General features: G+C 45.8%; 2 protein-coding genes across 5 annotated transcripts in view; both read left to right on the forward strand.

Annotated features, from left to right (window-relative positions):
- The window catches only part of LOC144144649 (lisH domain-containing protein ARMC9-like), a 48,207-nt gene extending 34,462 nt beyond the window's left edge, over positions 1-13,745 (forward strand). For all 3 annotated transcript variants that reach the window (XM_077676174.1, XM_077676173.1, XM_077676175.1), the window contains 12 exons: positions 128-254; positions 490-635; positions 1,573-1,649; positions 1,751-1,825; positions 3,575-3,668; positions 4,552-4,604; positions 6,486-6,596; positions 7,698-7,741; positions 7,926-8,041; positions 11,490-11,619; positions 12,371-12,564; positions 13,548-13,745. In XM_077676174.1, coding sequence (XP_077532300.1) covers positions 128-254; positions 490-635; positions 1,573-1,649; positions 1,751-1,825; positions 3,575-3,668; positions 4,552-4,604; positions 6,486-6,596; positions 7,698-7,741; positions 7,926-8,041; positions 11,490-11,619; positions 12,371-12,564; positions 13,548-13,552 — 1,172 coding nt within the window. In that variant the 3' untranslated portion in view covers positions 13,553-13,745. The remainder of the gene's footprint in view (positions 1-127; positions 255-489; positions 636-1,572; positions 1,650-1,750; positions 1,826-3,574; positions 3,669-4,551; positions 4,605-6,485; positions 6,597-7,697; positions 7,742-7,925; positions 8,042-11,489; positions 11,620-12,370; positions 12,565-13,547) is intronic.
- Positions 13,746-20,901: 7,156 nt separating this feature from the next.
- Spen (spen family transcriptional repressor split ends) overlaps positions 20,902-24,048 on the forward strand; it is a 158,207-nt gene continuing 155,060 nt past the window's right edge. For both annotated transcript variants that reach the window (XM_077676171.1, XM_077676172.1), the window contains exon 1: positions 20,902-21,142. In XM_077676171.1, the coding sequence (XP_077532297.1) occupies positions 21,060-21,142 (83 nt within the window). In that variant the 5' untranslated portion in view covers positions 20,902-21,059. The remainder of the gene's footprint in view (positions 21,143-24,048) is intronic.

Consider the following 24,048-nt stretch of genomic DNA (forward strand, 5'->3'; position numbering starts at 1 on the left):
AGTTACATGAATGAATCTGCATGAAACATCATATAATGTAGCAACACATTTTTGTCATTGTCTGCGTGCAGTTGTGGTATCTTGGTGCTAGGTGGTGCACAATTACAATCCTCACCTCGGTTTCCAGGTCGCAGTTATTTGGCCAGAAATCTACAGCTAGTTGCAGTGCTGACGGACTCTCTGGTGTCAAACCATGTCATAAACTCAAGGACCGGGGACATGATCTTGGGGACTCTGCAAAAACTGAGCCTCAGGTAATACTCTAAAGATTGTGTTCGACAGATTATGTTTCCCTCGGTTTGCATAGATAAATCACATGTAGGAGGAGGAGGAGGGGCTCACATTCATACGTGGATGTTTTGCTTGATACAGGCATCTGCACTGAAGGTTTGGATGAATATATTCATTCTTTCTTGTATTGGGATCACTAGTTCCATAAATTGGTGCTCTTTTAAATCTTTTTCATCGCCATGTACATTCACCATGCAGGCAACAGCAGAAGGAGATCATGATCAACCATGGCATCCTAGAGTGGATAGTGCGAACGTTGCAAGAGAGTGGCGAGGATGAAATCTCGGACTATGGCATTGAGTACATCACCGCTCTCTTCATGAACCTGTGCCTGCAGAAGTCTGGCAAGTTCTGCTGCTGGGAAGTTCTGGCAGCACTGCATGTGAACAACGATAGGGCTACAATGGATTCACTACGGCAATACTGTCACACACAACCACGCTTCTTACAACGTGGCTCATGTTAAATGTCACATGGCGCATTGTAGTTTATTGTTTGCTGTGCAACTACACATTTATACACTGCATGCATGCACACGCACACGTGCACATGCGCATACACACACATGTAAAGATGGATACTTTAGTCCAGTACAACATTTCTACTCAAATAGCACTTCAGGGAATACCGGTAATACTAATTTCAAGAAAGGCATATTTCAAGAAAAGCAAACATATTTCGTATTTCATTGTATCATTCACAAGAAGAGTTCCTTGGCTAACGATGAGGCTACAAAATATATGCCACTATTGTTATGGAAGACTTGATTCAATTTTATTCCATTGGAGCAACAAACATTCATTTCTCTCTCCCCTGATATAAAGAATGGGGAGGAAGCCTACTACGTAGTATGCTTATTCTCAAACAATATGCCTAGAAGCTTTGTATGGAAAATGCAAAATATGCACTGTTTTGTGTTCTTTGTAGTGCCAGTCAATGCTCTGAGCACACCATTGAACGTTTGTCAGCACCTGCTGTATGGCAATCGCGTCGGAAAAGAAACAGCACAATAGCTTTTGGTAGACGCCGTAGAAGGCATCCATCATGTGTCATTATGCTGCTCTTTGTTATTTGAATATGCAATTTGTTACAGTTGGTAACCTGCTTTCTTTCATTCAGCAAGACAAATGTAGGCCTATTTTGCTGTTGTTTAACAATGTGTAATATGTAATAAACAGTACTGATTATGAAGTTCAAGGTTAAAGAACAAGTTTTTTTTTTAATCATTCAATCCTTGCATAGAATTGCAGTGTTTCCAAAATGTTGTTGTGTCATTTACAGCAAAACAGCGCTGCAGCCGAATGAGCAGTTCCGTACTTAGTGTAATGAAGAAACTTCTGGAACACAGGAATGTGGAGGTATTGGCATGAATTTTATTTTCCGTGTAGTGCGTGTGCTTAGTGTTGTGCAAGTACATAATGGCTGCTCATTCTCGGATCGATTTCTTTCAATGTTCCAGATCATACCCTACCTGAACGGTGCACTGTACAGCCTGTTTTCTGATGCGGAACTTCGAAAGGTTGCTGTCAGCATGGTGGGTATATTTTAACTAATACAGGCAGTGCCCACAGACTGGTTAATGCTAAGTAGTTCAATGTCAAAGTTGTGTTCAAATTCTTAGCAGCAGGCCAACTGCACTCAAATTTTACCGTGGCCAAATTCACTTTGAGCGTACAGTACGTACCACCTAATCAACTGGGGCATAACTGGTAGCCCCATGCAACATGTAGTTTATTAGAGCCGGTTAAGCTCCGCTGGCCACGCTTCTCCTAGGACTGTGGCAAGAGTGAAGCGTTGCGCGCAGGTTCGCTCCGGCCCGCCGGCCATGTGTGGCTACTCGCTCGCCACCTGGTCCAGCTAGACGTCACTTCAGCCTGGCTGTAATGGCCGCGCTCTTCTCAGTTTCGGTTCCAAAACCTCCGATTTTCGATGGTCATTTGTGCCACAGATACGCATATTTCAGCTGTCATATTGTTTCTTGCAGTATTTTTAGGCAGACTGTACAAAAATGACGCTTTGAAGAGGTTGAAATTTTGAGTGCAGTTGGCCGTTAACCTGTCTCCTGTATATATTGTGGGTGTCCTATGGACACCATTTGCCTCATTTGAGTGTTTTACTTAAGTTAGCTATCTCAGTTGTGGGCAGTTGCCGTCTCAGCGAGCACCACTGGGCTCCAAAAAATTGTCTCACATGCATTCCTTCCTTGTGACCTGTGTCATGCACGTTGACTTGTTGGCAAGGGGAACTTTTTTCGGGTGCTTTCATTCCCCCAGACCAGTTAGCCGGGATTTTAATGCTAAGCTTTCTGTGCCTCACTGATGGCGATGTAGTTATGCTAAAACACAATGCCGGAAAGCCACCTTTACACAATGGGTTTTCACGAAGGCAAATCAAAATTGTGATGATGTTCCAAATAAAAACCAAGTGCCTCAAGAATAAAACGCTTCCTGTGGTTGGAATCGAACGTGGGTCCCTCGCTCTTTATGAAGCTGATATCCATCCAATTGTGCCGTTTGGACTTGGTATTAAACGTTCCTTCATCACATTCAGGTCGCTGAGCATTTCCTTTTGGGTTCAATGCGCAGGTGTTGGCTTTGGACTTTGACTGGACTTTGACTTTGAACTCCGGCAGTTTGGATTTTGGACTTTGGGAGCGTGGGTTTTGGACTTTGATTTGACTCAGCTTTCATGGAGAAAGCTTTGCGTTTTAACCATCTTTCCCTTAAGATAGGGGCTTTGATTTTTTTGGCTCTCTGTAGCACCCTGTAGGTTGATAGCCTGATTTGCAGTTCCTGAAGAACCGTGTCAGTTCGTGCATATACTCCTCGTGCAGACTGCCCATTTCTGTCCGTTGCTCCGCATGCATCATAAAACTTTTCCTAAATTTTGACTTTTGTCTTACAAAAAATTGTGCTGCTCCGCCCAAGGACGCGGGTTCGATTCCTGGTCAGGGCGACCACTTTTCTGATGGAGGGGAAAAGCAAAAATGCCCATGTGTTCGAGACTTTGGCACACATTAAAGATCCCCAGGTGGTCAAAATTATTCCGGAGTCCTCCACTACGGCGCGCCTCATCGCCTGCGTTGCGTCGGCGCGTTAAACCTCATGATCAATCAATCTTATAGAAAAGGTGCATAGCTTGAAGTAAAGATAAGTTCCTCTGCGATGCAACGTGAACAACTAATCTTCCAAATAAGTCAAGTTTGTTTGTTGCCTTCGTGATCCCTTCCGAAGCTGTGACGACATGCGACAGTGCGGCTTTGTGACTTTTGTCTAATCACCAGGGGCTGGAGTCAAGTCTGCAGAAAGCAAAACTGCACGCTGTGCCTGACGTGGGACATCAACTGGATCAAGTTCGGGCAAGGCTGCTTTCCTCAGGTCTGTGCTTGTTCACTGCGGAAAACTTGTGTGCTTTAGGCTAATGCCTGATCTGACTAGGCTGCCTTGATATGCATCTTTTTTCCTCCTTTTTAGGCATAGCCCTCTAGCTGGAAGGGTCATGTTGCTCCAAATTTTCTCATTGTGTTGACAATTCTGGTGTTTTAATGCATTCGCTTGTTTTCTGATTTTCTTTTTCATCCTGTTTTTGTACATGCATTGATATATGCTCCCCTGCTTGGCATTTGCGCTAAATGATGTACTGAATGAATAATGAAATAGCTTGTGAAATCTGGGCGTATTTTAGGAAGGTGCTGGCTTCTTTTAAAATCCACAGCATAGTTGCCGGCTAATTGTCGGTTCAGGCTCAGTATAGATTCGTTTTGGGAAAAGGAGTGCTCAAAAAACACAGGCAAAGAAAGAGGCAGAAAAACACTGTGCTACTTTCGTATTGTCTGCCTAGTTGTCTTGTTGTGTAGCGCTGTGTTGTTTGCCTCTGTCTTCATCCACATTTTTTGAGCACTTTTCCATCAAGATGAATTCATACAACTAGCAAATCTTTCTGTTCTGTTGCAGGCTCAGTAGTTTTCCAGTCTTAGTGGAATGTGCAGTGGAAAGCAGAATCTGTGTTGCTATTAGCATGACATATTTGTCGCAACAAGTCTTTCGTGTTGTGTACCTTCAGTTTTCTGTTAAATGTTGATCGTATGAAGCAGGGAGTCAGTCAGACTGGAAAAGAAAAACGGTATTATGTAATGTATGAACAGTACTTGAACCCTCCTTTTGACGTGTTGATGAGGCAGCTGAAACCATGGCACAACTTTACATGCAGAAAAGTGCTTCAAATTCTGCAGTGGTGTGGTATTTTTGTTCTAATTCCCAGACTCAAACGGTGATGGTTCCGCTGCCTCCCCACTCGAAGACGACGACGATGAGGTGGTTTTTATACATTGCTTTTATCATTGTCATGACAAAGTTATTCACAGAGGCCCCTGGAACTGGCTTCTATCTTTTCCAAATGTTGGTGGACACCCCCCACAGTTGGACTTAAACTTTATCACTGCTAATTATGAGCCATACCCACCTCATAGAATTGCCTCATCAGCAGTATTTCCTTTTTTGTGTGTTTTTGTGCTGCCAGCCTGCGTCACCTGCCTGCATTCATTTTAACACACAAGGAAGTGCCTCCCCAGGCGAAAAAAACAATTGGAGGCCCAATTGGACCTGCCGAATGCACAATTACCAAATGGAACCATTTGCATTTTCAAATGGTTCCATTTGAACCAATTGTGTTTTCGGCAGGTCCGAATGGTTGTCCAATTGTTTTTTTTGCCTGGGTCCAGTTGGCACTATGATAGCTCTGTTTGATGAAAAATATAGGCATTGCTAAACACGACAAAGAGGTTTTTTTTACTCCTGCTTAGCATGGATCCACCCAGTGGTGTTCTCAATATTTGCATGCTGGTCAGTCGCTTGACCAATGCTTCTTGACCACTGTCCCCTCTTCATTTACAACCTCATGCCTTGATACCTGCGACTAATTGCTTAAAAGGGAAGACACTGGTCTGAAAACAACTTCTTTTAATTTTGAAGTAAACTCTGTGAAACGTGTCGGTGTTGCTGCTTTTTTTACCACTGATTTCAAAAATGGCATTATTTTTTTCAGTTGGTCAATTAGTTCCCGAGATAATGAGAGCTAATTAGCCATTTTCGGTCAAGCAATAGACAAAACAGTGTTGGTCATAGAACTGTAATCTTTATATTTTCCAGTACTATGAACCCTGGTGAATGCAATAAGAGAATCGGTTTTTTGGTGCACTGCTTGCAAATAATTTTACAGCTCATTAAACTTTGGTGGCACCAGTGGCGAGGAATCATTTTGAGCGCCCATTTCAAACACCAAAGTTTAATGAGCTGTAAAATTAGTTCCAAGCAATGCATCAAAAAAACTGCTTCGATTATTGCATTCACCGGGGTTCGTAGTACTGGAAAATGCTGAGATTACAGTTGTATGACCAACACTGTTTTGTCTATCGTTTGAGCAAAAATGGCTAATTATCTCTAATTATCTTAGAAACTAATTGGCCAACTGAAAAAATAGTTGCCTATTCGAAATAAGTGGGGAAAAAACAGCAAGACTGACAAGTTTCACAAAGTTTACTTGAAAATTAAAAGAAGTTGTTTTAAGACCAGTGTTATTTGTTGTTTTAAGACCAGAAGTTATTTTAAGACCAGAAGTTGTTTTAAGACCCTGATAATTGCTATCAGGGGACAGTAGTGGGTCAGAGTGACAGTAAACGTCTTAATGTGTCGAAACACATCCAGATGGTCAGTATTCAAGAAACAAACATTGCAATTGCTGGGTGGCCGCAGTTCATGGATGATCAGGCCCCTGCTAGCTGTTGCTGCACCTGTTGTAGGTGTGACAAACCAGAAGTGTGAGTCACAAGTATAGAATGCATGCGGAAATTGGAGACAGGATTTTGCAACCAGTGTATATGTGTTGAAGCTGAAGGTGTCAGTTCAGAGCTCAAGTATTGGTGGTGCTCACAGCTTCTATGAACATATATATATATAAGTACAGGTGTGTGGGTGTCTCATGTGGATGCGATACCACTTAAATATAATGCCTCATTTGACTTTGAGAATGCTTGTCGTTTTTCGTGAGTGTATCAGGATGTTATGTAAGGGTGCAGTTAGGCAAGGTAAAAAAATGTGTTCTGTAATGTTTTGTTTTGCATTGACCAAGAGGAGGCCACAGGTTGTTCTTGCTAAATGAAGTTGATCGCTTGTCGTGCCCACCCCCGCTGTGTTCAGGAATCCCAGGAGGAGTCGGAGCCAGAGCCAGAGCTTGAAATGGACGACATTGTGCAGGCACTGCCACATCAGATGTATGGCGACCAGCTCTTGAAAATCTTTTACCAGGAGGTGTGTAACACTTCATTAGTACATTTGCTAAAAATTGAAGCCTTAATGCAACCAGTTATCGCGGACTCAGGTGCAAATTCCTTTTTTTAACAAACGAGAGTAATGAACACGGGACACTGCCGAGCACCCTGTGTCCATCTTTGTCCGTCCTTGTCTCGTTTTCACTGGTGAAATGTGTTCAATGAGTTCTGAAATTCATCTTGTACCATCTAAATGCAAGCTATTGCACATAGATGCGTGCACCTGAAATCTGCAACTGGTCTCAGTGCAACGTCTTTCGCATTCAAGCTCACCACTTACCTATTACGATATAGTCAGGCCTGCTTGTAATAATTTCCCTTTGTGCAAGAAGTATGTGTGTCACGAGCCACTGTAGCATGGTTTTCATGACTGGCGTCAGCGAACAGAAGTTCACTCATTACAGACTCGCATTACGATGAGAAAATGATTGTTGTCATGGTTCATTTTGTGTTAGAATCCCTAGATTTTGGGGAACCATAAAGGGAGTGCTGCTGTCAAAAAAAAAAAGGGAATATCATTTGGACTAGAGTGGGACCAACCTCCCTCAGGTTAAAGCCATGCCAGAGGTGCATTGACGTGGTTCTGCTGCATATTCCATGTTGGCAGTTATGCATCTATGCCTAAAGCTAGAAAGAGGCATGTTTTTACATGCATGTAGCTTCGTCGAACTTGACAGCGGCAGATTCCATTGCCGCTGATGGCTGCGAGCGACAATATAACCAGCATCGTTGTATGGCCGATTATGAATAATGCCTATCAGTTAGGGCAGCAGGGCAGTGTGAATGCATCCCGAAAATGCACCCATTGGTTCTCATTGGCCTTCCTAGGCAACGCAGCACTGCCTGTCGGCAACCGCTCCCATGCTTCTGATTAGGCGAGTGTTCTTTTTGTAGTGCTGTACCTTGCACTGTGGTCTACACAGGCTGTTGAAAAAGGGATTGTGAGGCAAGAAAAGCATTTGTTGACATCACAGGCACAGTTGCAAGCCCACTCTCTCCTGTTTGCACTGCCTGCCTGCGATTCAAGACATCACTCTGAGCTCTAAACTTTACTCTCCTTGTTTTTTCAACTGTCTTGCAGGAGAACCAAGACACGGCTTCCCAGCGCGGATTGACGGCATCAAGGTATGCATCTGCTGTGTGTTTTAATTGTACTGGAAGAAGCTTCAATTTGCATTAAAATGAAGAACAAGTTTGTTAGCACATGTGCGAGAGCTGCATTTGTTCTTATCATTTTAGCTGTGGTTTCTCTTGCTCACTCACTCGGTCATTTAATTACTGGGGGGCAAATGCGGGCTCTTGTTTTCAGCCAGTTGGACGAATCCTCCCTGGACCAGTCCCTTGCCGAGACCACTGCAAATGCCGGAGAGACATCACAGTCTGATGAAATGGGCTCTACCCAGACAACTCACACTACAATGGCTGGTGCGTATGTGGAACCTCTGGAGCTGTTAGTTGATCCTGGTTATAATAGCCAAGTTTAAAGAAGTCATGTTTCTTATGAATGGAGGTTAACAGCTACACTACAGTACATTTGATTGTGCAATGAAAGTCTCCTTATTACTGGCTTCAGTTAACTAGCAAGTGCTCCTAACTTGTCGAGTTCATAATAGGGTGGCCCAACTGTACTGAACAGAGCACTCGCGTGTGCTTGAAATAAATATTTCTTCATCACATTCCCACAACAGAAAAGGGGAAAAAATTTGTGCCCCAGGTGCCGAAGCATTTACGAAAGGTAACTTTTATTAACTCTCTATCTATTCAACACAAGCACTTGCTTATTGAGCATTGAATGGGCCAGGCAAAAGGTGAGATTAGGAACAGCTCAAATTATAAATGCTTTGAATTTGGAATCATTGTGTTTATATCGTATGGTCTAATCTTGTAAAGTAATCAGCTGTTGATGCCTTGGAAATGTTTGGTCAGATTAAGATGTGCTTCCACCCTGCATCAGCCAAAAAAATCAGCTGTAAAATTTTTTTCCAAAATTTGATGCTGCCTGTTGTTTAGCCATGTATAAACAAGCAAATTGTAAATTCAGTGTAAGTGGCCAACCAACATCTAGGTAGTATTTATAAAATGTTTATGTGGTGTTAGTGTACACTTCATCTGTTTGGTTGCTTATATAATGATGGCACTATTTGGACACTACTTCAACGTCACAATCTGTGCAACAAAAGTGTTCTGTCGTATACAGTTATCCCACTGGACCCCTTCCCTATTCACAGTTCTGTTTGCTTCCTTTTTCAGCTTGTTTCTGTCCCCTTTTTTCACCGGTGGAATTCGCTAGCTAATAACCCATTGCTGCTTCGCTACATTGCACAGACTTCACCTCATGGCCCATGTGTAGCTTCGGTGTGTGAGACCCCAATTAGAAGTCTTTTGTTTGTTTTTTGATAAGTGACAGCATCATTTTAGCAAGTCGAGTTCAGTTGTTTTATTTCTGGTAATGTCACTTCCAGAAGTGCCGTTACTTCCTTTTGTCAAGTGATCAGTCATCAGATGCCATTACAGTCGAACACGGATATTTCGAACTCCAAGGGGATCACTAAATAGTTCGATATATCGATAATTCGAAATATGAAGTATGCCTATCTTTTAAGCGTATCTGAAAACTCCGCACATCACTGAAAGCTTTTCAAAGTTGCGACAAGCGGTATCTTACGGATTTGTTCCTCTCTAAGATTCGCTTGCTTTTTCTGCGTCATAAGTTCACAGACTGTTCTAAATCCAAATGCTTCCATTTTTCCGTCACCATGGCTCCGAAGCGCGGGCCGTGCACAAAAACACTCACCACGCCACATAGGTCCCCCTGTGTGATTCACCACTGATAACCGCTCAAGCACGCAGAACAAATGCCAGAAACTGAGCGCGGAAGCGCCAGTGAGAAGTCACCATCATCATCGCACCCACTTCATCAGGAGAAGCACACTTGCAGGGGCACTTGGGGCGCAGCGTTCGATATATCGAATGTGCCCGTGATCGAGAGTTCGATGCACGTGTACAACATCGCTATACTTTTGATGATGATGATGATGGTTGGTGTTTCATGGCGCAAGGCCAACGAGGGCAAAGAGCGCCAGAAAAGGAGTTATATAATGAAGCGAAGTGATTACCACAAAAAGGTAGGTATAAAAACATGTAAATGGGACATAGTAAAATCAATTAAAGGTAATGGTGATGGCTGGTGTATAGGGCCAGATTTGATTATGCGTGATATGAGATAAGGTTCAAAAACTTAACATCTGACAAATAATCAAACACACGTTTCATAGAAACACTGGCATCGTCACCTAGAAACTGCGATGGATGTAGTGGGATATGTTGTCTGTAGAGTTCTCTGAAGTGTTTGTGTCGTGTTGTGTGAAGTGCCTTGCATGTTATTAGTATGTGGACTACGGATAGGCCCTCCCCGCACCTGCTACACATGGGTCTTGGAGATCCCGTGAGCAGGTGGGAATGTGTTGCATGCGTGTGGCCTATCCGTAATCGAGCCAGGGTAACTTCGTTGTGTCTGTTGTGAGTATCAGTGGTGTATGCTCCCAAGAGTGGCTTTATAATGTGTAGTTAGTTGTCAGTCTGTTGATTCCAGTGCACTTGCCATGTTGTGCGAAGGTGTTTTCTGATGTGTGATTTGAGGTCGGTGTAGGGTACCGGTATTGTTGTTATGTCAACGGTAGTTGTAAGGGCAGCAGCGGCAGCCATTCGGTCTGCGGTCTCATTACCTGGAATTCCAGAGTGCCCTGGCACCCAGCACACGGTCACCTCAAGGTTTAACGCATGCACAGGCATAAGAGTACTAATGAGAGCATTGACCACATGGTTTTTAGACTTCTGTGAGGATAATGTACGCACAACACTTAAAGAATCAGTATAAATTACAGATTTCGGAATTCGACTTAGAACAATATGTTGAACTACAAGAAGTATGCCATAGGCCTCTGCCGTAAAGATACTTGTATTTCTATTCATAGTTCTACAGACATTAAAGGTGCCACCATGCGCAGCACAGGAAACAGTTGTGGCAGTTTTTGAAGCATCCGTGTAAAATTCAGCACACTTATATTTGTGCAGCAAGGACAAGAAATCTTGCACGATCGCGCTTCTAGGCACTCTGTTTTTCTCGACACTTATAAAAGATACATCACATATGATATCGGGCGAAGCTGCCACGGTACTAGAAGTTCAGTAGCGGAGGTTTTGATGGTGTCTGAGAACATGACATCAAGTTGCGACGCTTCTTCTCTTACTCTGAAAGCGAAGGGAGCAGAGACTGATGGACGATTAGTAAGAAGTTGAGATATGGATGTATCATAAAAAACTGATGTAAAAGGATGGTGAGGCATTGATGAGATTTTAAAAGCATAAAGCAGGTCTGTGTAGGCTCGCTGACGTTCTAGGCTCCATTTGTTGCACTCTACATACAGACTTTCGCGCTATACTTTTGCATGGGATTACCAAGTGGATGTTGAAGCTGTTCGATATAGACAATAATTCGATATATCTGTGTTCGATATATCTGTGTTCGACTGTATAGCCATGCAGTGTAGGTGTACTCAAATCACATGTATGGGCCGCAGTCCTGAATTTTGTGTATAAAATGAACATTTTCATGTTTGCAGGTTTCTTTTTAGCAGTGACTGCACCCATTACTCGATTACGTGCTAGTGCTCTTGTTATGAATGATAACAGCTTACAGTCAGCAGACTGTTTTCTCCTCACTGTGTTGGCTGTTACAAGACGCCTGACAAAGTTGTGTAGCCTGCCAGGTGTGCAGGAGGGTGTTTCATACTGTGCATAAACTCTGAGTTGAGAGACACAGTTGTGGTGTGCAGCCTGTTGTGAAGCTTGTTTGTTTGTATTTGTTTTTCAGAGTTCGCAGCTCCTCCTGTCGACGAACAGGCATCCGAACTGGTGAAGCAGATAACAGGGGAGGAAAAGACACTCGTGGCAGCTGCTGCTGCAACCACTCCACCAAGTGGAGAAAAAGTGAATGGATTGAAGTACGCCACTCTCTCCATCTTTTTCACTATCATATCTTCTTTTACTTCCATTTCTTCAAAAGAAGCTTTTCCCCTGCGTCTTCCAATGAAGATGATTTGGATACCGGCGCTCATCTTGTGTCCAAAAGTGAACACTGCAGTGAGCGATGTCCCCTTGCCTTACTCCCTACCTGATAGGGAACTTGTCACTCTTCACATGAAGGGTCATCCTGCCCAGACATCCCTTGTCTTCTTTTGTAAATCCTTTCTGTTCCATTTTTCAAGGTTTCCAGCACTGCGTCAATGCCTGCTGAGTAAAGTACATTTTTGCAGTCTAACTGCCGTGTAAAGCGACATTCTGTGGATTTTTCTGTTTAAGATGTGATTGATGGCATGGGTGTGATCAATTGCTGAGCAGCGTTCCCTGAGTTGGCATTTTTGTATTGAGGTTCAATATGGTTCAGAGTCATTTGGGGTACACCCCGAAAACCTTTAAGAATGATAAAATAAAAGATGTATCACAGGCACAGGTGGCGAGTTTGGGACTAAAACACCTTTGAATTAATTGAATTAGAGTACTTCATGCCCATTGAAAAAGCGTGCATCAAGATGAATGCACTGCAGTTGACAGAACACCACTGTCTGTTTTTGACTGTCCTCACAAGTTTTGGAAATGTGTTCCTGGAACTTGACGAAAGCAAATGCAGCAGGTTCCCTCCTTGCGGGTCAGCCAGTGCTGCCCTGATTCCCTGAGGCAGTGTTGTGCTTTCAGCATGCAGGAGTACAGCATAGCGTTCAGCTCGAGGCCCAAGATTCCTCGCACCCCCGAGCCGAGCAGCTGTGGCACTTCGAGCAGCAGGGTGGACTCCACACCGACCAGCTCACGATCATTGCGCAGGAGTCCCGCCAGCACCGCCTCCAGGGGCAACGCCTCCGCTGGCCGTCCACTCCGCAGCATAGAACAAGGTGCGCGTTTCAGAGGGAAGCAGCGGCACCCTGGAGTTGCTGTGCTCTCGGTCAAGTGTACTCTCATGAATTAAGGCAGTAAAAATCATTTTAAGTGATTCCTTCAGATGGGTGGTGCCACACCGCTGTGAGCACATTATTTTCATTGTAATTTATGACTGTTTTCTCCCACAAGTCCACATGGTGTAGTACGCTGTTTGCAGTGTGGGCTTCACAAAGTACTTCGAGACAGAGGGGAAAAGTATGTGTTTGTTGGCAGCGACTTTGTCCCTGGACCTTGGATGAGCTACAGCTTTTAAAATGTTTTGAGTACCGGTGAATTCTCCTAAAAATATTGCTTGTGGCAACTGGCATCTGAACTGCCTCCACAAGCAGCTAGCCGTGCGTTTTATCAATTTAGGCCGAATGGAGTGTTTATACATGGCACATAATAAATCGTGCATTAGCTGGTAGGGAATGAGTGAAATAACTCTGCACATTTATGGCCTTTTTTATTTTCTTTTTTTCACCTTTTCGCCCAATGCACTGTGTGCCATATGGCTGATGTGTACATCCGCATACTTTAGACACAATAGACAGGCAATAGCTGACAGAAAGCTTGGAACAAGAGAAACGTGTCTTTGCCAAATTTGGCAGTTGAGTTTTCATGGCACTTCTGTATGTGCAAAGGTTAGAAAGGGTAAGTGACACTTTCCATTTGAAGGTGACAGAGGGCAGGAAATATTGGCTTCTTTGGGGTAACATTGAGAGAGAGAGAGGTAATGAGAAATTAAGATGATCAAGGTGTGGGATAAAAGCTGATAATGAGGGCGCTTACTGGTCGCAACTTAGTCCCAGATTGCAGCACCTGATGCTTGTGCACATAGTGTAACGTGTCTTTAAGCATGGCAAGTGTTAAAATTCTGCCCTTCTTTATTGCTGTCCACCTTGTTTTAGAGAAGTTTTGATGTACTTGCCTTATTTCATGTTCTTATCCTTTTCAGAATGACTGACACTGGGCCCAAGCAAGATACTTCGACTTGTTTTTGAGCAGGTTCCGACCACACTAATTTTAAGTTTAGTGGAACAGGCTTGTTTAGTTTTTTTCTTGCAATGTATTTGCAGCTCATACTAGATATTGTTGAAGCTTTACGTATGACACACACCTGTATATTTTCGCATAGATTAAATGAAGATTTATTTCAGACACTGTGTACTGTGCGTGCATGTTATTTTAATTGCAAATATCATAGTCGGGTGGCTTTAGGAGGTTTTAATCCTGATGAGTGAAGACACAGAAACCTTTTCAATACATGCTCCTTGCAAGGCATTTCTAGGTGCTACTGTTGCATACAAGATTTTTGATTGTATCATCATCACCAGCCTATCTACGCCCACTGCAGGGCAAATGCCTCTCCCATTAAACTCCAATAATCCGGGTCCTGCGCTACCTGCGACCAGTTACCACGGTTACCACGGCGTTACGGCTGCTTCCCTTAAAATTAGTGGCACTCGCTCATTTTTTAACTGTGGAGCTGTTTAGCAAATCTTAATTTTTCCTGTCCGCAGTTAAAAATACCAAGAAAATGCCGAGCGCTTGTGTGTGCATGCCTCGCGACGACCGCCCAGCAGCGTGTTTCCAAACGCTTCGCTGCACAGAGCACCCACGTGACGTATGATGTCACTGCGCGTGCTATTCTTTTGAGCCTGCTAATACGACCCCGCCGTTCGAGCTTTGTAGCCTCGATGTAGAGCACTGAGTACTGGCACCGATGGCTTGGGTTCAAGCCCAAGCAGGTCCATTCCTTAGTTTTCTTTTTTATTTTCATTGCTTAATTTCTTTCTAAATTATTTTTTTTTATAAACTCAAGTATACGCATTGTTTTTGTTAATAATGGTGATTTGGTATATTTTAGGTCGCTGTAGGTTTGGGGTGCAGCCAATGACCACGTTAAACTGCTGTTCTCCATCGCCTTAACAGACACGTCACGTGGGTTCTCTGTGCAGAGAAGCGTTTGGAAACACGCCGCTCAGCGTCCCGGTGCATGTTTCAAGCCAAGCCTACCCGCTTAGGGAGATTGGCCAAGGTTGGCCAAAAACCAAACTCCAGCATTCGCCGTAATCATGGCATCAGTTGCCCGGAACGAGAAAGAATTTGCCGTAATTGTGGCAACACTTGCTGGCAACAAGAACAACACGTCATAGCTTACGCCCCTCCAAAGTGATGTCCAGTGATTACCACTTCCAAAAAATTGAAGGAAGCCCACACTTATAGCGACAATGTTTGAGTAAATGTCAATGTGGCAGTGAAGAAGAAGCAAATTGACTGCAATCGTGAACTTAAACTGTCGTGATGGTCTCTGTCGTGATGGTCGCGAAGGTTGCATATAGCTTTGCTACCTTCAAGTCTTGTGCGTTAGTGTGAGCTTTCTTGCATCTTTTTAAAGTGTTGTCTGCAGTGGCTTTAGGTGGTTTGTGCGGCTGCTCTGCATGGCTTGCAATCCCAATTTGTGTAGCTACTGGGTGCAGCCGAGGCAAGGTTGTTCCGAAGTGCACTGTTGTGAAGCCATGCTGATGAACTAGTGAAAGCATCACTGCTTGGTGACAGTGTGCGCACTCCCTTATGTTTCACCCATAATCAGCGGTGAAGTAGCACAGCTACTCATTGATAGATCTGATACAGCTCTAGCTTTCAGCTGGACTATTAAACTGCTTAATAAATGCAAGCAGGAACAAGCAGCATGTCCTTGCAAGTACAGGGCAGCGTCACATTATAGGGCATTCTGTGCTTCCAACCAGTAAAGCTAGCTCTCAAGTATTGGCTGGGCTCCCATGATATTATTTGTAGCTGTCGTTTTGCGCTTCGACGTTCAAACAAGACACCACAAAAAATTCCACTGAAGTTTTTCTAAACTTCTGAAGGCACATTGTTAAAATGTTTTTCACGCAATTTTGACCACTTTTGGTGTAAGTTGCGCGGTATAGCCAGTGCCAGCGACACCCGTCTTCACGTTTTCGCTGTTTTCTACCTTATTTTACAAAAGCTACGCTTGAGAGTGGTATATTTGTGTTCTCGGTGAGCTCGTCTATTGATCTAGGGCAACTTACATTTTGTCTTCAGTGTCCATATCATTCTGGACCACCCATGCTTCTAGAATGAAACTGTCTCATGAAATGGTTGACGTTGGTGCCCTTTGCAGAGGATACTGTGCTCCTTGCTTTGCCTGTACTGTCTTATCCTTATCCGTACGACTGATGGCAAGGCCTGTTAAAGTGAACCTTTCACAATGAAAGCGACTAATGGCACACTTTTCAGGGTTTCATGATAACTCGTGCTGTGGCATGCTTGGAGAAAAAAGTAGTTGTCTTTGTATTGCACTAACGACAGGAGAGAGAAAAAAGCAAACAACACATAGTGACGACTAACAGCCAAGGCTCCATTTTCGCAGATACAGTGAAAAGACAAAAGATACAGATACAAAGAGAGCAAAAAGCTTAATCACGTGCTTCACTGTTTAGATATGCAATCTCTTTAGCAAAGAGACCACCCACGAGTGTCTTTTCATTTGAAGATACCGAAGGACTTAGAGATTCCATGCATATACTGATTTTGGTGTTTTCAAAAGCACTTGCAGTATCAGGAAGGGGTACACATTTGCATTTCTCGCAATGGAGAGCCAGTGCTGGATTGAGGTGAATTTGCATACTCACGCAGTCTGTCATTTAGACGACATCTGGTCTGGCCTCCTTACGACTTTTCGTACATCAGGGGCATGCCACAGTGCAGTGGACCAAGCTACTCCTGCGCTTCTTTCCACATGCAGAAGTTCTCAGCTCCTCCACGCTAAAATTTTTTACACAGCCTGCCGGTTTCCTGGAAGCAGGAACAACAACCCTAACACACCATGCACATAGGGCGTGGCAGCAACCGTGGGTGACGCTGGCAGGTCGGTTTCCCTTTTTCCTTTCCATGCTTCTCTCAACAGGGCTTTGGAAAACACTCAGAGCAATGGCAGTGGGTAGCTGCGGATGCGCCTATCTTTTCAAACTGTGCGTGAAAGCTGAGGTTGGATTGGTCAGGGCAACACCTCCACTGAGCATTCCACATTGCAGCAACAACATTTCATTCTTGCTTATAAAAAGAAATAATGCATGACATTAATTTTTTCGTGTTCTCTGCATTTTTTATTTTCAAAGAAATTGCATACGTAAACCGTGAACCATGTAATTAATTGCTTTTATTGTTCCTTGTATCTTCTCGTTTTCATCTATCATTTTGCAAAAATTAAGCCTTAGTTGTTAGTCAGCGCTCTGTGTGGTAATTTTCTTTCATCATTGTGCCGTTATTGATTGATTGATCAAACTTTATTATACAAAAGAGTGAGCCCCCCCAGGAGGGGGGGGGGGGGGGGGGGGGGGGGGCGGGGACTCACCGACGAGAGCGGAGCCTTATTCCCAGGCAGTTAGCATCACTTGGCCACGAAGTATGAACTATCCTGCCCATGTGACCACCAGGTGATTGGCCAAGAAGCTATATGTAAAGCATTATAATTGTCACCATCTTCACTGTAGACAGTGGGACACTAAAGGCAGCATTGCCACAATGAACAGATACATACACAACATAGAAATTGTGAAGGGCAGATATTACATCACCACTTTTCACTTGGATTTCAGGTGAAGAGTTAGCAGTGTTGTTGTTTGTGTACAAAACTCCACAGCACCACATACCTCACCAGGAGTGAGTATTGAAAATTTGAATGTGAGCTAAAGTAAAGTTGATATCAACACAAAAACATGTCTAGCTGTAAAAAAAATTGACATTGAGGTGTTGCATTTTGTGCATGTTGGAATGGCTTGAATGTGAGCACCACTGTTTGCTTATAACTGCATGGCGCCACATGTAGCAACTGCCCTGGAAACTTTTTAGATGACTTCAGCTGGAGATGAAGAAGTAAGCAAAAAAGTGAAAGCTGATCACCATGGGAAGTACTTAACCACATTACCTCTCACGTGAAAATATTTTGTCCGTAGACGTAGAACATGGGACGTACTAAACCGAAGTTCCTCTCACATGCTTAGCAAAATATTTCATATGTAGAAATAGAACCAGGGACGTACTAAACCGCAACACCTCTTACATGCTGAGCAAAATATTTTATTCATAGAAGTAGAACACGAGACACACTAAACCGAAGTACCCTCACATGCTGAGCAAAATATTTTATTCGTAGACGCAGAACATGGGATGTACTAAACCACAACACTGCTCACATGCCACCTGCCGTGGTGGCTCAGTGGCTAAGGCGTTGCGCTGCTGAGCACGAGGTCGCAGGTTCGATTCCCGGCCGCGGCAGCCGCTTTTCTGATGGAGGCAAAAAGCAAAAATGCCTGTGTGTACGAGATTTCGGCGCACGTTAAAGATCCCCTGGTGGTCAAAATTAATCTGGAGCCCTTCACTACAGCGCGCCTCATCACCAGCATTGCTTCAGCGCGTTAAACCCTACAATCAATCAATGCTCACATGCTGAGCAAAATATTTTATTCATAGAAGTAGAACATGAGACATACTAAACCGAAGTATCCTCACATGCTGAGCAAAATATTTTATTCGTAGAAGTAGAACATGGGACGTACTAAACCGAAGTACCTCTCACATGCTTAGCAAAATATTTCATATGTTTAAATAGAACCAGGGACGTACTAAACTGCAACACCTCTTACATGCCGAGCAAAATATTTGATATTTAAAAGTAGAGCATGGGAAGTACTAAACCGAAGTACCTCTCACATGCTGAGCAAAATATTTCATACGTAGAAGTAGAACATGGGACGTACTAAACCGCAACAGCTCTAACATGCTGAGCAAATTGTTTTATTCGTAGAAGTAGAGCATGAGACGTACTAAGCCGAAGTGCCTTCCTCATGCTGAGCAGAATATTTTAGTATACGTATAAGGAGAACATCGGACGCACTAAACTGCAACACCTCACATGCTGAGCCATGGTAATCAGCTTTCATTTTTGGTTTACTTTCTCATCTCCAGCTGAAGTGATCTAAAAAGATTCCAGGGCAGTTGCTGCTACAGGGAAGCTCATATACATTGTCGAATCCTGGGACACACGACAGACACCTTCAGAATAAGTGTGTGTAACAGTTCCTGTAACCAGAGACAAATTGCATCTGTTCCTCTTGCTTTGGTCACATGCAAACCAAATGCAATGATGACTCTGGCACTCATGTAATGATAGAGTCTACCAATATAGCTCCTACTTTAGTACTACGGTTCAGGCCCAGAGCCCAACCGCACCGTACGAAACTTTGAAGCTATCCCACAAAATCTAGTTGGAGATTCTGAATGTGCTTTGAGGTGATTGGAAATAGACGTCCTACCCGTGAAGGCGCAGAAGCATGTTTTAAAAGTTGAATGAATGATGGACTTCTTCTCATTTTCAAGTTATTTAGTGAGGAAATACTTAAGACAATTGCTCTGAAAAGATATCACAAGAGTATATGGATCATTCTAGTCACCGTCGAGGAGCTGGCCTTGTGTAGGTCCCGTTTTGGAATGAAAATAGTCTACCGAATTCGAATCCACAAGAAGTGCGCAGAGAGAGAGAGAGAGAGAGGAGAATAAATATTTTATTTGTCGAGCAGAGGCTGATGAATGGGCCTCGGCCCGTGGAAGGCATCCCTAGTCCGGGATAAGTGTAGCACGCACTCTCGAATTGGCCCAGGCTGTACATGGTCGCGGTGTGAGCATCGTTTGTCTGTACCCACGAGGGGGATTGGCCAAGAGAAGGTGGCCAAGACAGAATTAACACGTGATGACTGCAAAACAATAATTAAGGGTGCAACAAACATCTCAAACCTAAGCACCCAAACGAAAGGGCAAGCAGGCACCTTCTCGGTGGCGCTTTTGGAACGCGGAAGCTGCACGGCTGTACTCGGATGAACAACCGTATGGCCCGAAAATGAAACATCCCGTGAACAATGTCTGTTCATTGCATGAGAAGGACAAAAACGAAAGAAAATAGTTCGCCCTGTTACCTTCTGGAGCGAAAGAATTAAACTTCTTGTGGCCATTAGTTTGGGCACCTTTGACGCCGTAATGCGTACCCGTGACAGAAAACTCCAGAATGACAGTTGGCTGCTTTTGGCAGCTACAAAGGCCCGTCTGGCTACCTTGATACATCATTTGGTTTTGCTTTTTTGTCCCCAGGCGGCGCGGCCACTCTGATCCCGCCCTCTGTTGCCCAACGTGGCAGAGCGGAGTGCGCAGGCGCATAACCCAATTTTGCCACGGTGATGTTCGAGCAACAGTCTTTGTGTTCCAAGAAGGTTAAAGGAACTTCAGTGTTCTTATTACCGCGAGCAGTCGGTGCGCTGAGTCGCGGTGCCTTGCGAAGATCATCCGACGCTGCTGGACGGATTATATGTGCTTGTAATCATTAAAAGAGAGATCACTATGGATTATTTGTTCCAGCCTGTTCGGTGTGCCTGCCCTCATGGATTATGGTTGGCCGGTGGGGTTGTTGGCGATCCTCGGCGGCCATGTTGGCATCTCGAAATGCAAACGGATGCCGAAATTGGATTTACTCATTTCGGGAGATATTTTGCGTTCGTTATTTTTCGCTTGGTCAGCGGCTTCGCATCGGCGCCCAAAAGTGGATTATCGTAGCGAGAGCGGCGAACCCACCACGATCGGAATTATCGACGAGGCCGCATCGTGGGGGTGGCTTGCGCTTAGTTTGGATTACTCGACGGCGCCTTCGTGCCCCTGGGATTTATCGAGTTATTCCATGCTTATCTGTGGCCTCGACCATCACCAGGGAGTATTTTCCATTTTTCTGTTGTGTTGCATTCGCCTAGAGAAGCCAATTAATTTACTGCATGAGGGTGTGGCGTGTTTATTTTTTTCCCCTCTCGTGGTGACATTTTGATCTGTTACCTTATTAAACCGTTCGTCATTACGGGTTGCTTTGTCAGAGGTACCCAGTTTTGTTAGGTTTGAGTATATTTCGAGGAGCCAACGACAGTCATTGAGGCCTGCTCACGTACGTGGCACGAAATTCTGCTCTTATAAGCCGCTCGGAAATAAAACACCGCCGCAATGGGAATTTTAACGGCAGTCTTGTTCGCAACATACTTCGCTGTTTTGTCGCTTTCGTGTGGATATCCCACAAAACGAGCGATGGTCAGCGTACGGCGACGAGCCCGAAATCGACGTGACTCAGGAAAAAAAAAAAATGGCGCGGTCCGGGGGGGGGAGGCAGGCAGCCATTTTGACCTCCCTCCCTGCTTCTCCCTCCTCGGTCTCCGCGAGGGGCGGACCTCCGCGCGCTCTCGCAGCTTCACGCGCGAGCTCGCGAGAGCGGTGACGTCACTCTTCGCGGCGGAGAATGCCTGCGTGTAGTGTGGGCCGCGAAGAAAACACACGGTGTATGATATATGTTTGATGGGGCCGTGTGTACGAGTCCAGCGCAATGATGTCCTGATGTGGCCAGCAATGCAAGATGGTTAGAGAGACTAGACACCTGTGGGTCGGAAATTTACCGGATAATATTCGAGAAGAACGGATACGGGAGCACTTCAAACGGTACGTACTCGGCGGCGTCGAATTTTGGCGGCCGCGGCAGTGAGCGGCGGTGCCTCGCTGAACGGAGCTCGGATGGTGGCTGTGGCCGCGCGCGCGCGCTGCAGTGTTTTCCAGTGCGCGTTTTCGGCGATCGCGGCTCGTGCGCGCTGATGGGCCACGAGCTCGTCTCTGCGACGAGTACGTCCCTCGAGCTGGTCCCCGTGACGAGCAGTTCTCCCGGCGCGTGCCGCCCGAGCCACGAGGTGCCTCGCCGCGTTGTGCGGCGCGCAGTGCCCGCGTTGTGTGCGCGTTCCATCGCGAGCGCCTTTTCACCGCGATTTCTCCCTGGTTTCCTCCTGTTTGAAGCGCTGCTGCTAGTGCGGAGGATTGCGATTTTTGGTTGACGTGATTGCGGCGGAGTGTTTTTGTTGTGGTATGCTTTTGTTTGTATTGTTACTGCCCGCCAAAAGGCGACACTGCGAGGACATTGGTAATCACGCTAGATTGCGCAGTGCCAGATTATGTTCATATCGCTACTGGTTTCGGTTATATGATGAAGTTGCTGCTTTATTTCTTTCCCAGTTTTAAAAACAGTCTTGTCGGTGCCCTCGTAATTTGCTGCACATGTGCCCTGCAGTGTAAAGTTGGATTTTTTGTTTATTTCTTGCTTTATGTTTTTATATTATGTTGATCGACCGTTATTTTGGTTTTTTGTCTTGTTTTCCAATAGTGAAATTGCATGCTTTTCAGTGTTGGTCCCGTGCCGTCACGAAGTCCTTTGGTACTCGCGCTTCCGTAACAGTGCGAAAACAACGTTTAATTTATATACGAGAGCACTGGATCTGCATTTTTCGAGCGCAGTTAGAACGCTGCCGTTCCCTCATAGCGGAGAAAACGCGGCGAAGAACCGCGCGTCCGTGCTTGTGCGGCCGCAGGGCTTGGGGGCAACGCGTCGGAAACGCGCGGGCTGCGCGACACACTTTGGTATACGGTCCCCCGACGGGACTGCCCTTCTGTTCCTTGTGTGTGCGTTTATTTTTTTACCTCCCGCTGCTGGCGCGTTTTTCTTCCTCTCCCTCGAGGCCCCGTCGCTCGCTGCATGGCTGGCCCGGTCGGGGGAGAAACTGCGGTCGCTGGCTAGGTCTTCCCGCCCTTTTGGCCGCTCGCCTTCCTGGAAGTTCTGCCCTGCGAGATGATGCTGGCACTTTTGTCTTGCGCGCCGATTGTTCTCCTTTTAGCCTTCGGTACTCCACGCGAGAATGGGCAGGCCTGATAAGATGAAATTTGCGTTGTAGCCGATCCTAGAAGTGCTGCGAAGCGTCTGCTTGGAAGTCTGGATTCTCGTCGTCAGCAGAGGTCGGGGGCAACGCGTGCTGATACCGAAGGGAGCAGAGTTCTTCTAGGCCCACAAAGAGAAAAGGAAAGCAATAAATATTTAGTGAGAATTGACTCCGTTTCAGCGTGACTTCCGTTACCTCTGGATTTTCTCTTGCCTGCGTTCAAATCCCGTTGTCGTGTTTAGCTGCGCAAGTTGGTTTGTTGCGCTGCGTCGCGAGCTTAGCTCTGATATAGTGAAACAGTGCACACTAGTTCTGGCATGCGTTCGAAAAACGATGAGAGACAAAGTAGGGAATGACTTGCCGACATCGACCCCAATTTTCACAGGCGGTGAAGCGCTCTGCCGTCGCCACTTATTTTCCGATAACGCGCTGGTCTCCGGTAGGCCGCTCACAAAGCGCCTACCTGGCCGTTGTGAAAGGTGGCTTAGCTGCGAGATTATCGCTATGCGCATAGAAGCACAGGCAGAAATTCCCAGGTCGACGGCCAGGTCATTGCAATGAGCAGTTGCCTCTCCAGGCTTGCTGTGTGCGTGGACCAGTGACCACAACACTTGCGACGGGGTCTCGGCGCAAATCGCTTCGCGGCAGCTGTTGTGATCATCCGTTTCTCATATCGGGCGCTAAAGGCCTCAGAATGGCATTCACACATCCCTCACAACAGTCTATCCGGAATGATTAATGGCTGCGACGCATATTTGGGAGCTTTTTATGGCCTGCTGCATAATGAAGCCGGTGCAGGTGCGTCTCTGTAAACAACGTGTACAACCGCGGCGAGGAGCACGTGCGAATTTTTGCCGCAGCTGCGTCGTTCCGTGCCTACGCAGCAGTGGGGCTGTGCGCATCCAGGCGACCGCGTTGCCTTCGCGCCCATTTTGTTTTCGGCGTTAGGTCCGTGGCCTAGCTTCGCCGAGCGACTTCTCACCGCGAGCCTTAACAGCGGCTCCGAGGACGGCCCGTTTTCTCCTCCCCCTCCGAGTTCATCCGATATCTATTATTAAATCTTCGTCCCTTAACGACGATTCCTGCGAAACCGACTCGCTCGGAGAAGGTTTTTACGCCGCTCGCACGGCCGTCTCGTTTCGCATATTGAGGCCGGCCGTGGAGGGTATCGGCTCGCACCGTAGCTCGTCGTCTGCAGGCCCTCCTCGAAAGTCAAAAGTGGCACGAGGTGCCCCGCAGCAGCAGCTGTTTTGAGGCCGGCCGTCTTCTGTTGTTCTGGGTACTTTATTATCCTCCTCCGGACCGGATCCGCGGAGGAAGCGGCGAGCCGTTGTCGGCCGGGTTACGTCGTCGTCGTAGCTGGCGGAAAAGAAGGTCGATGCCTATCGTGCGCCTGCTCCTCGTGGCCTGTTCGTTAACCGGGTTCGTGCGACGTAATTGCATTGTGTGCTGCTGCGCGGCGGTCTTTGCGGGGCTCTGCTCACGACCGCGGCGGCATCGCTCGGCCCGGCCAGCTCGCTTCGAACTCGTCACGCTCGCTCGCTTGCTGCCGTCGCTCTCTCGGGTCGTGTGGCGTCGTACGGTAGGGGCTCGTCGCGTTCGTGATCGGTGTTCCTTCGGCGCTCCCTTCTTCAAAGGGCTGCGTTT

This window comes from Haemaphysalis longicornis, unplaced genomic scaffold (genome assembly GCF_048455015.1).
Source record: "Haemaphysalis longicornis isolate Haplotype H1 unplaced genomic scaffold, Haemaphysalis longicornis Haplotype H1 scaffold_7, whole genome shotgun sequence".
Lineage (NCBI taxonomy): Eukaryota > Metazoa > Arthropoda > Arachnida > Ixodida > Ixodidae > Haemaphysalis > Haemaphysalis longicornis.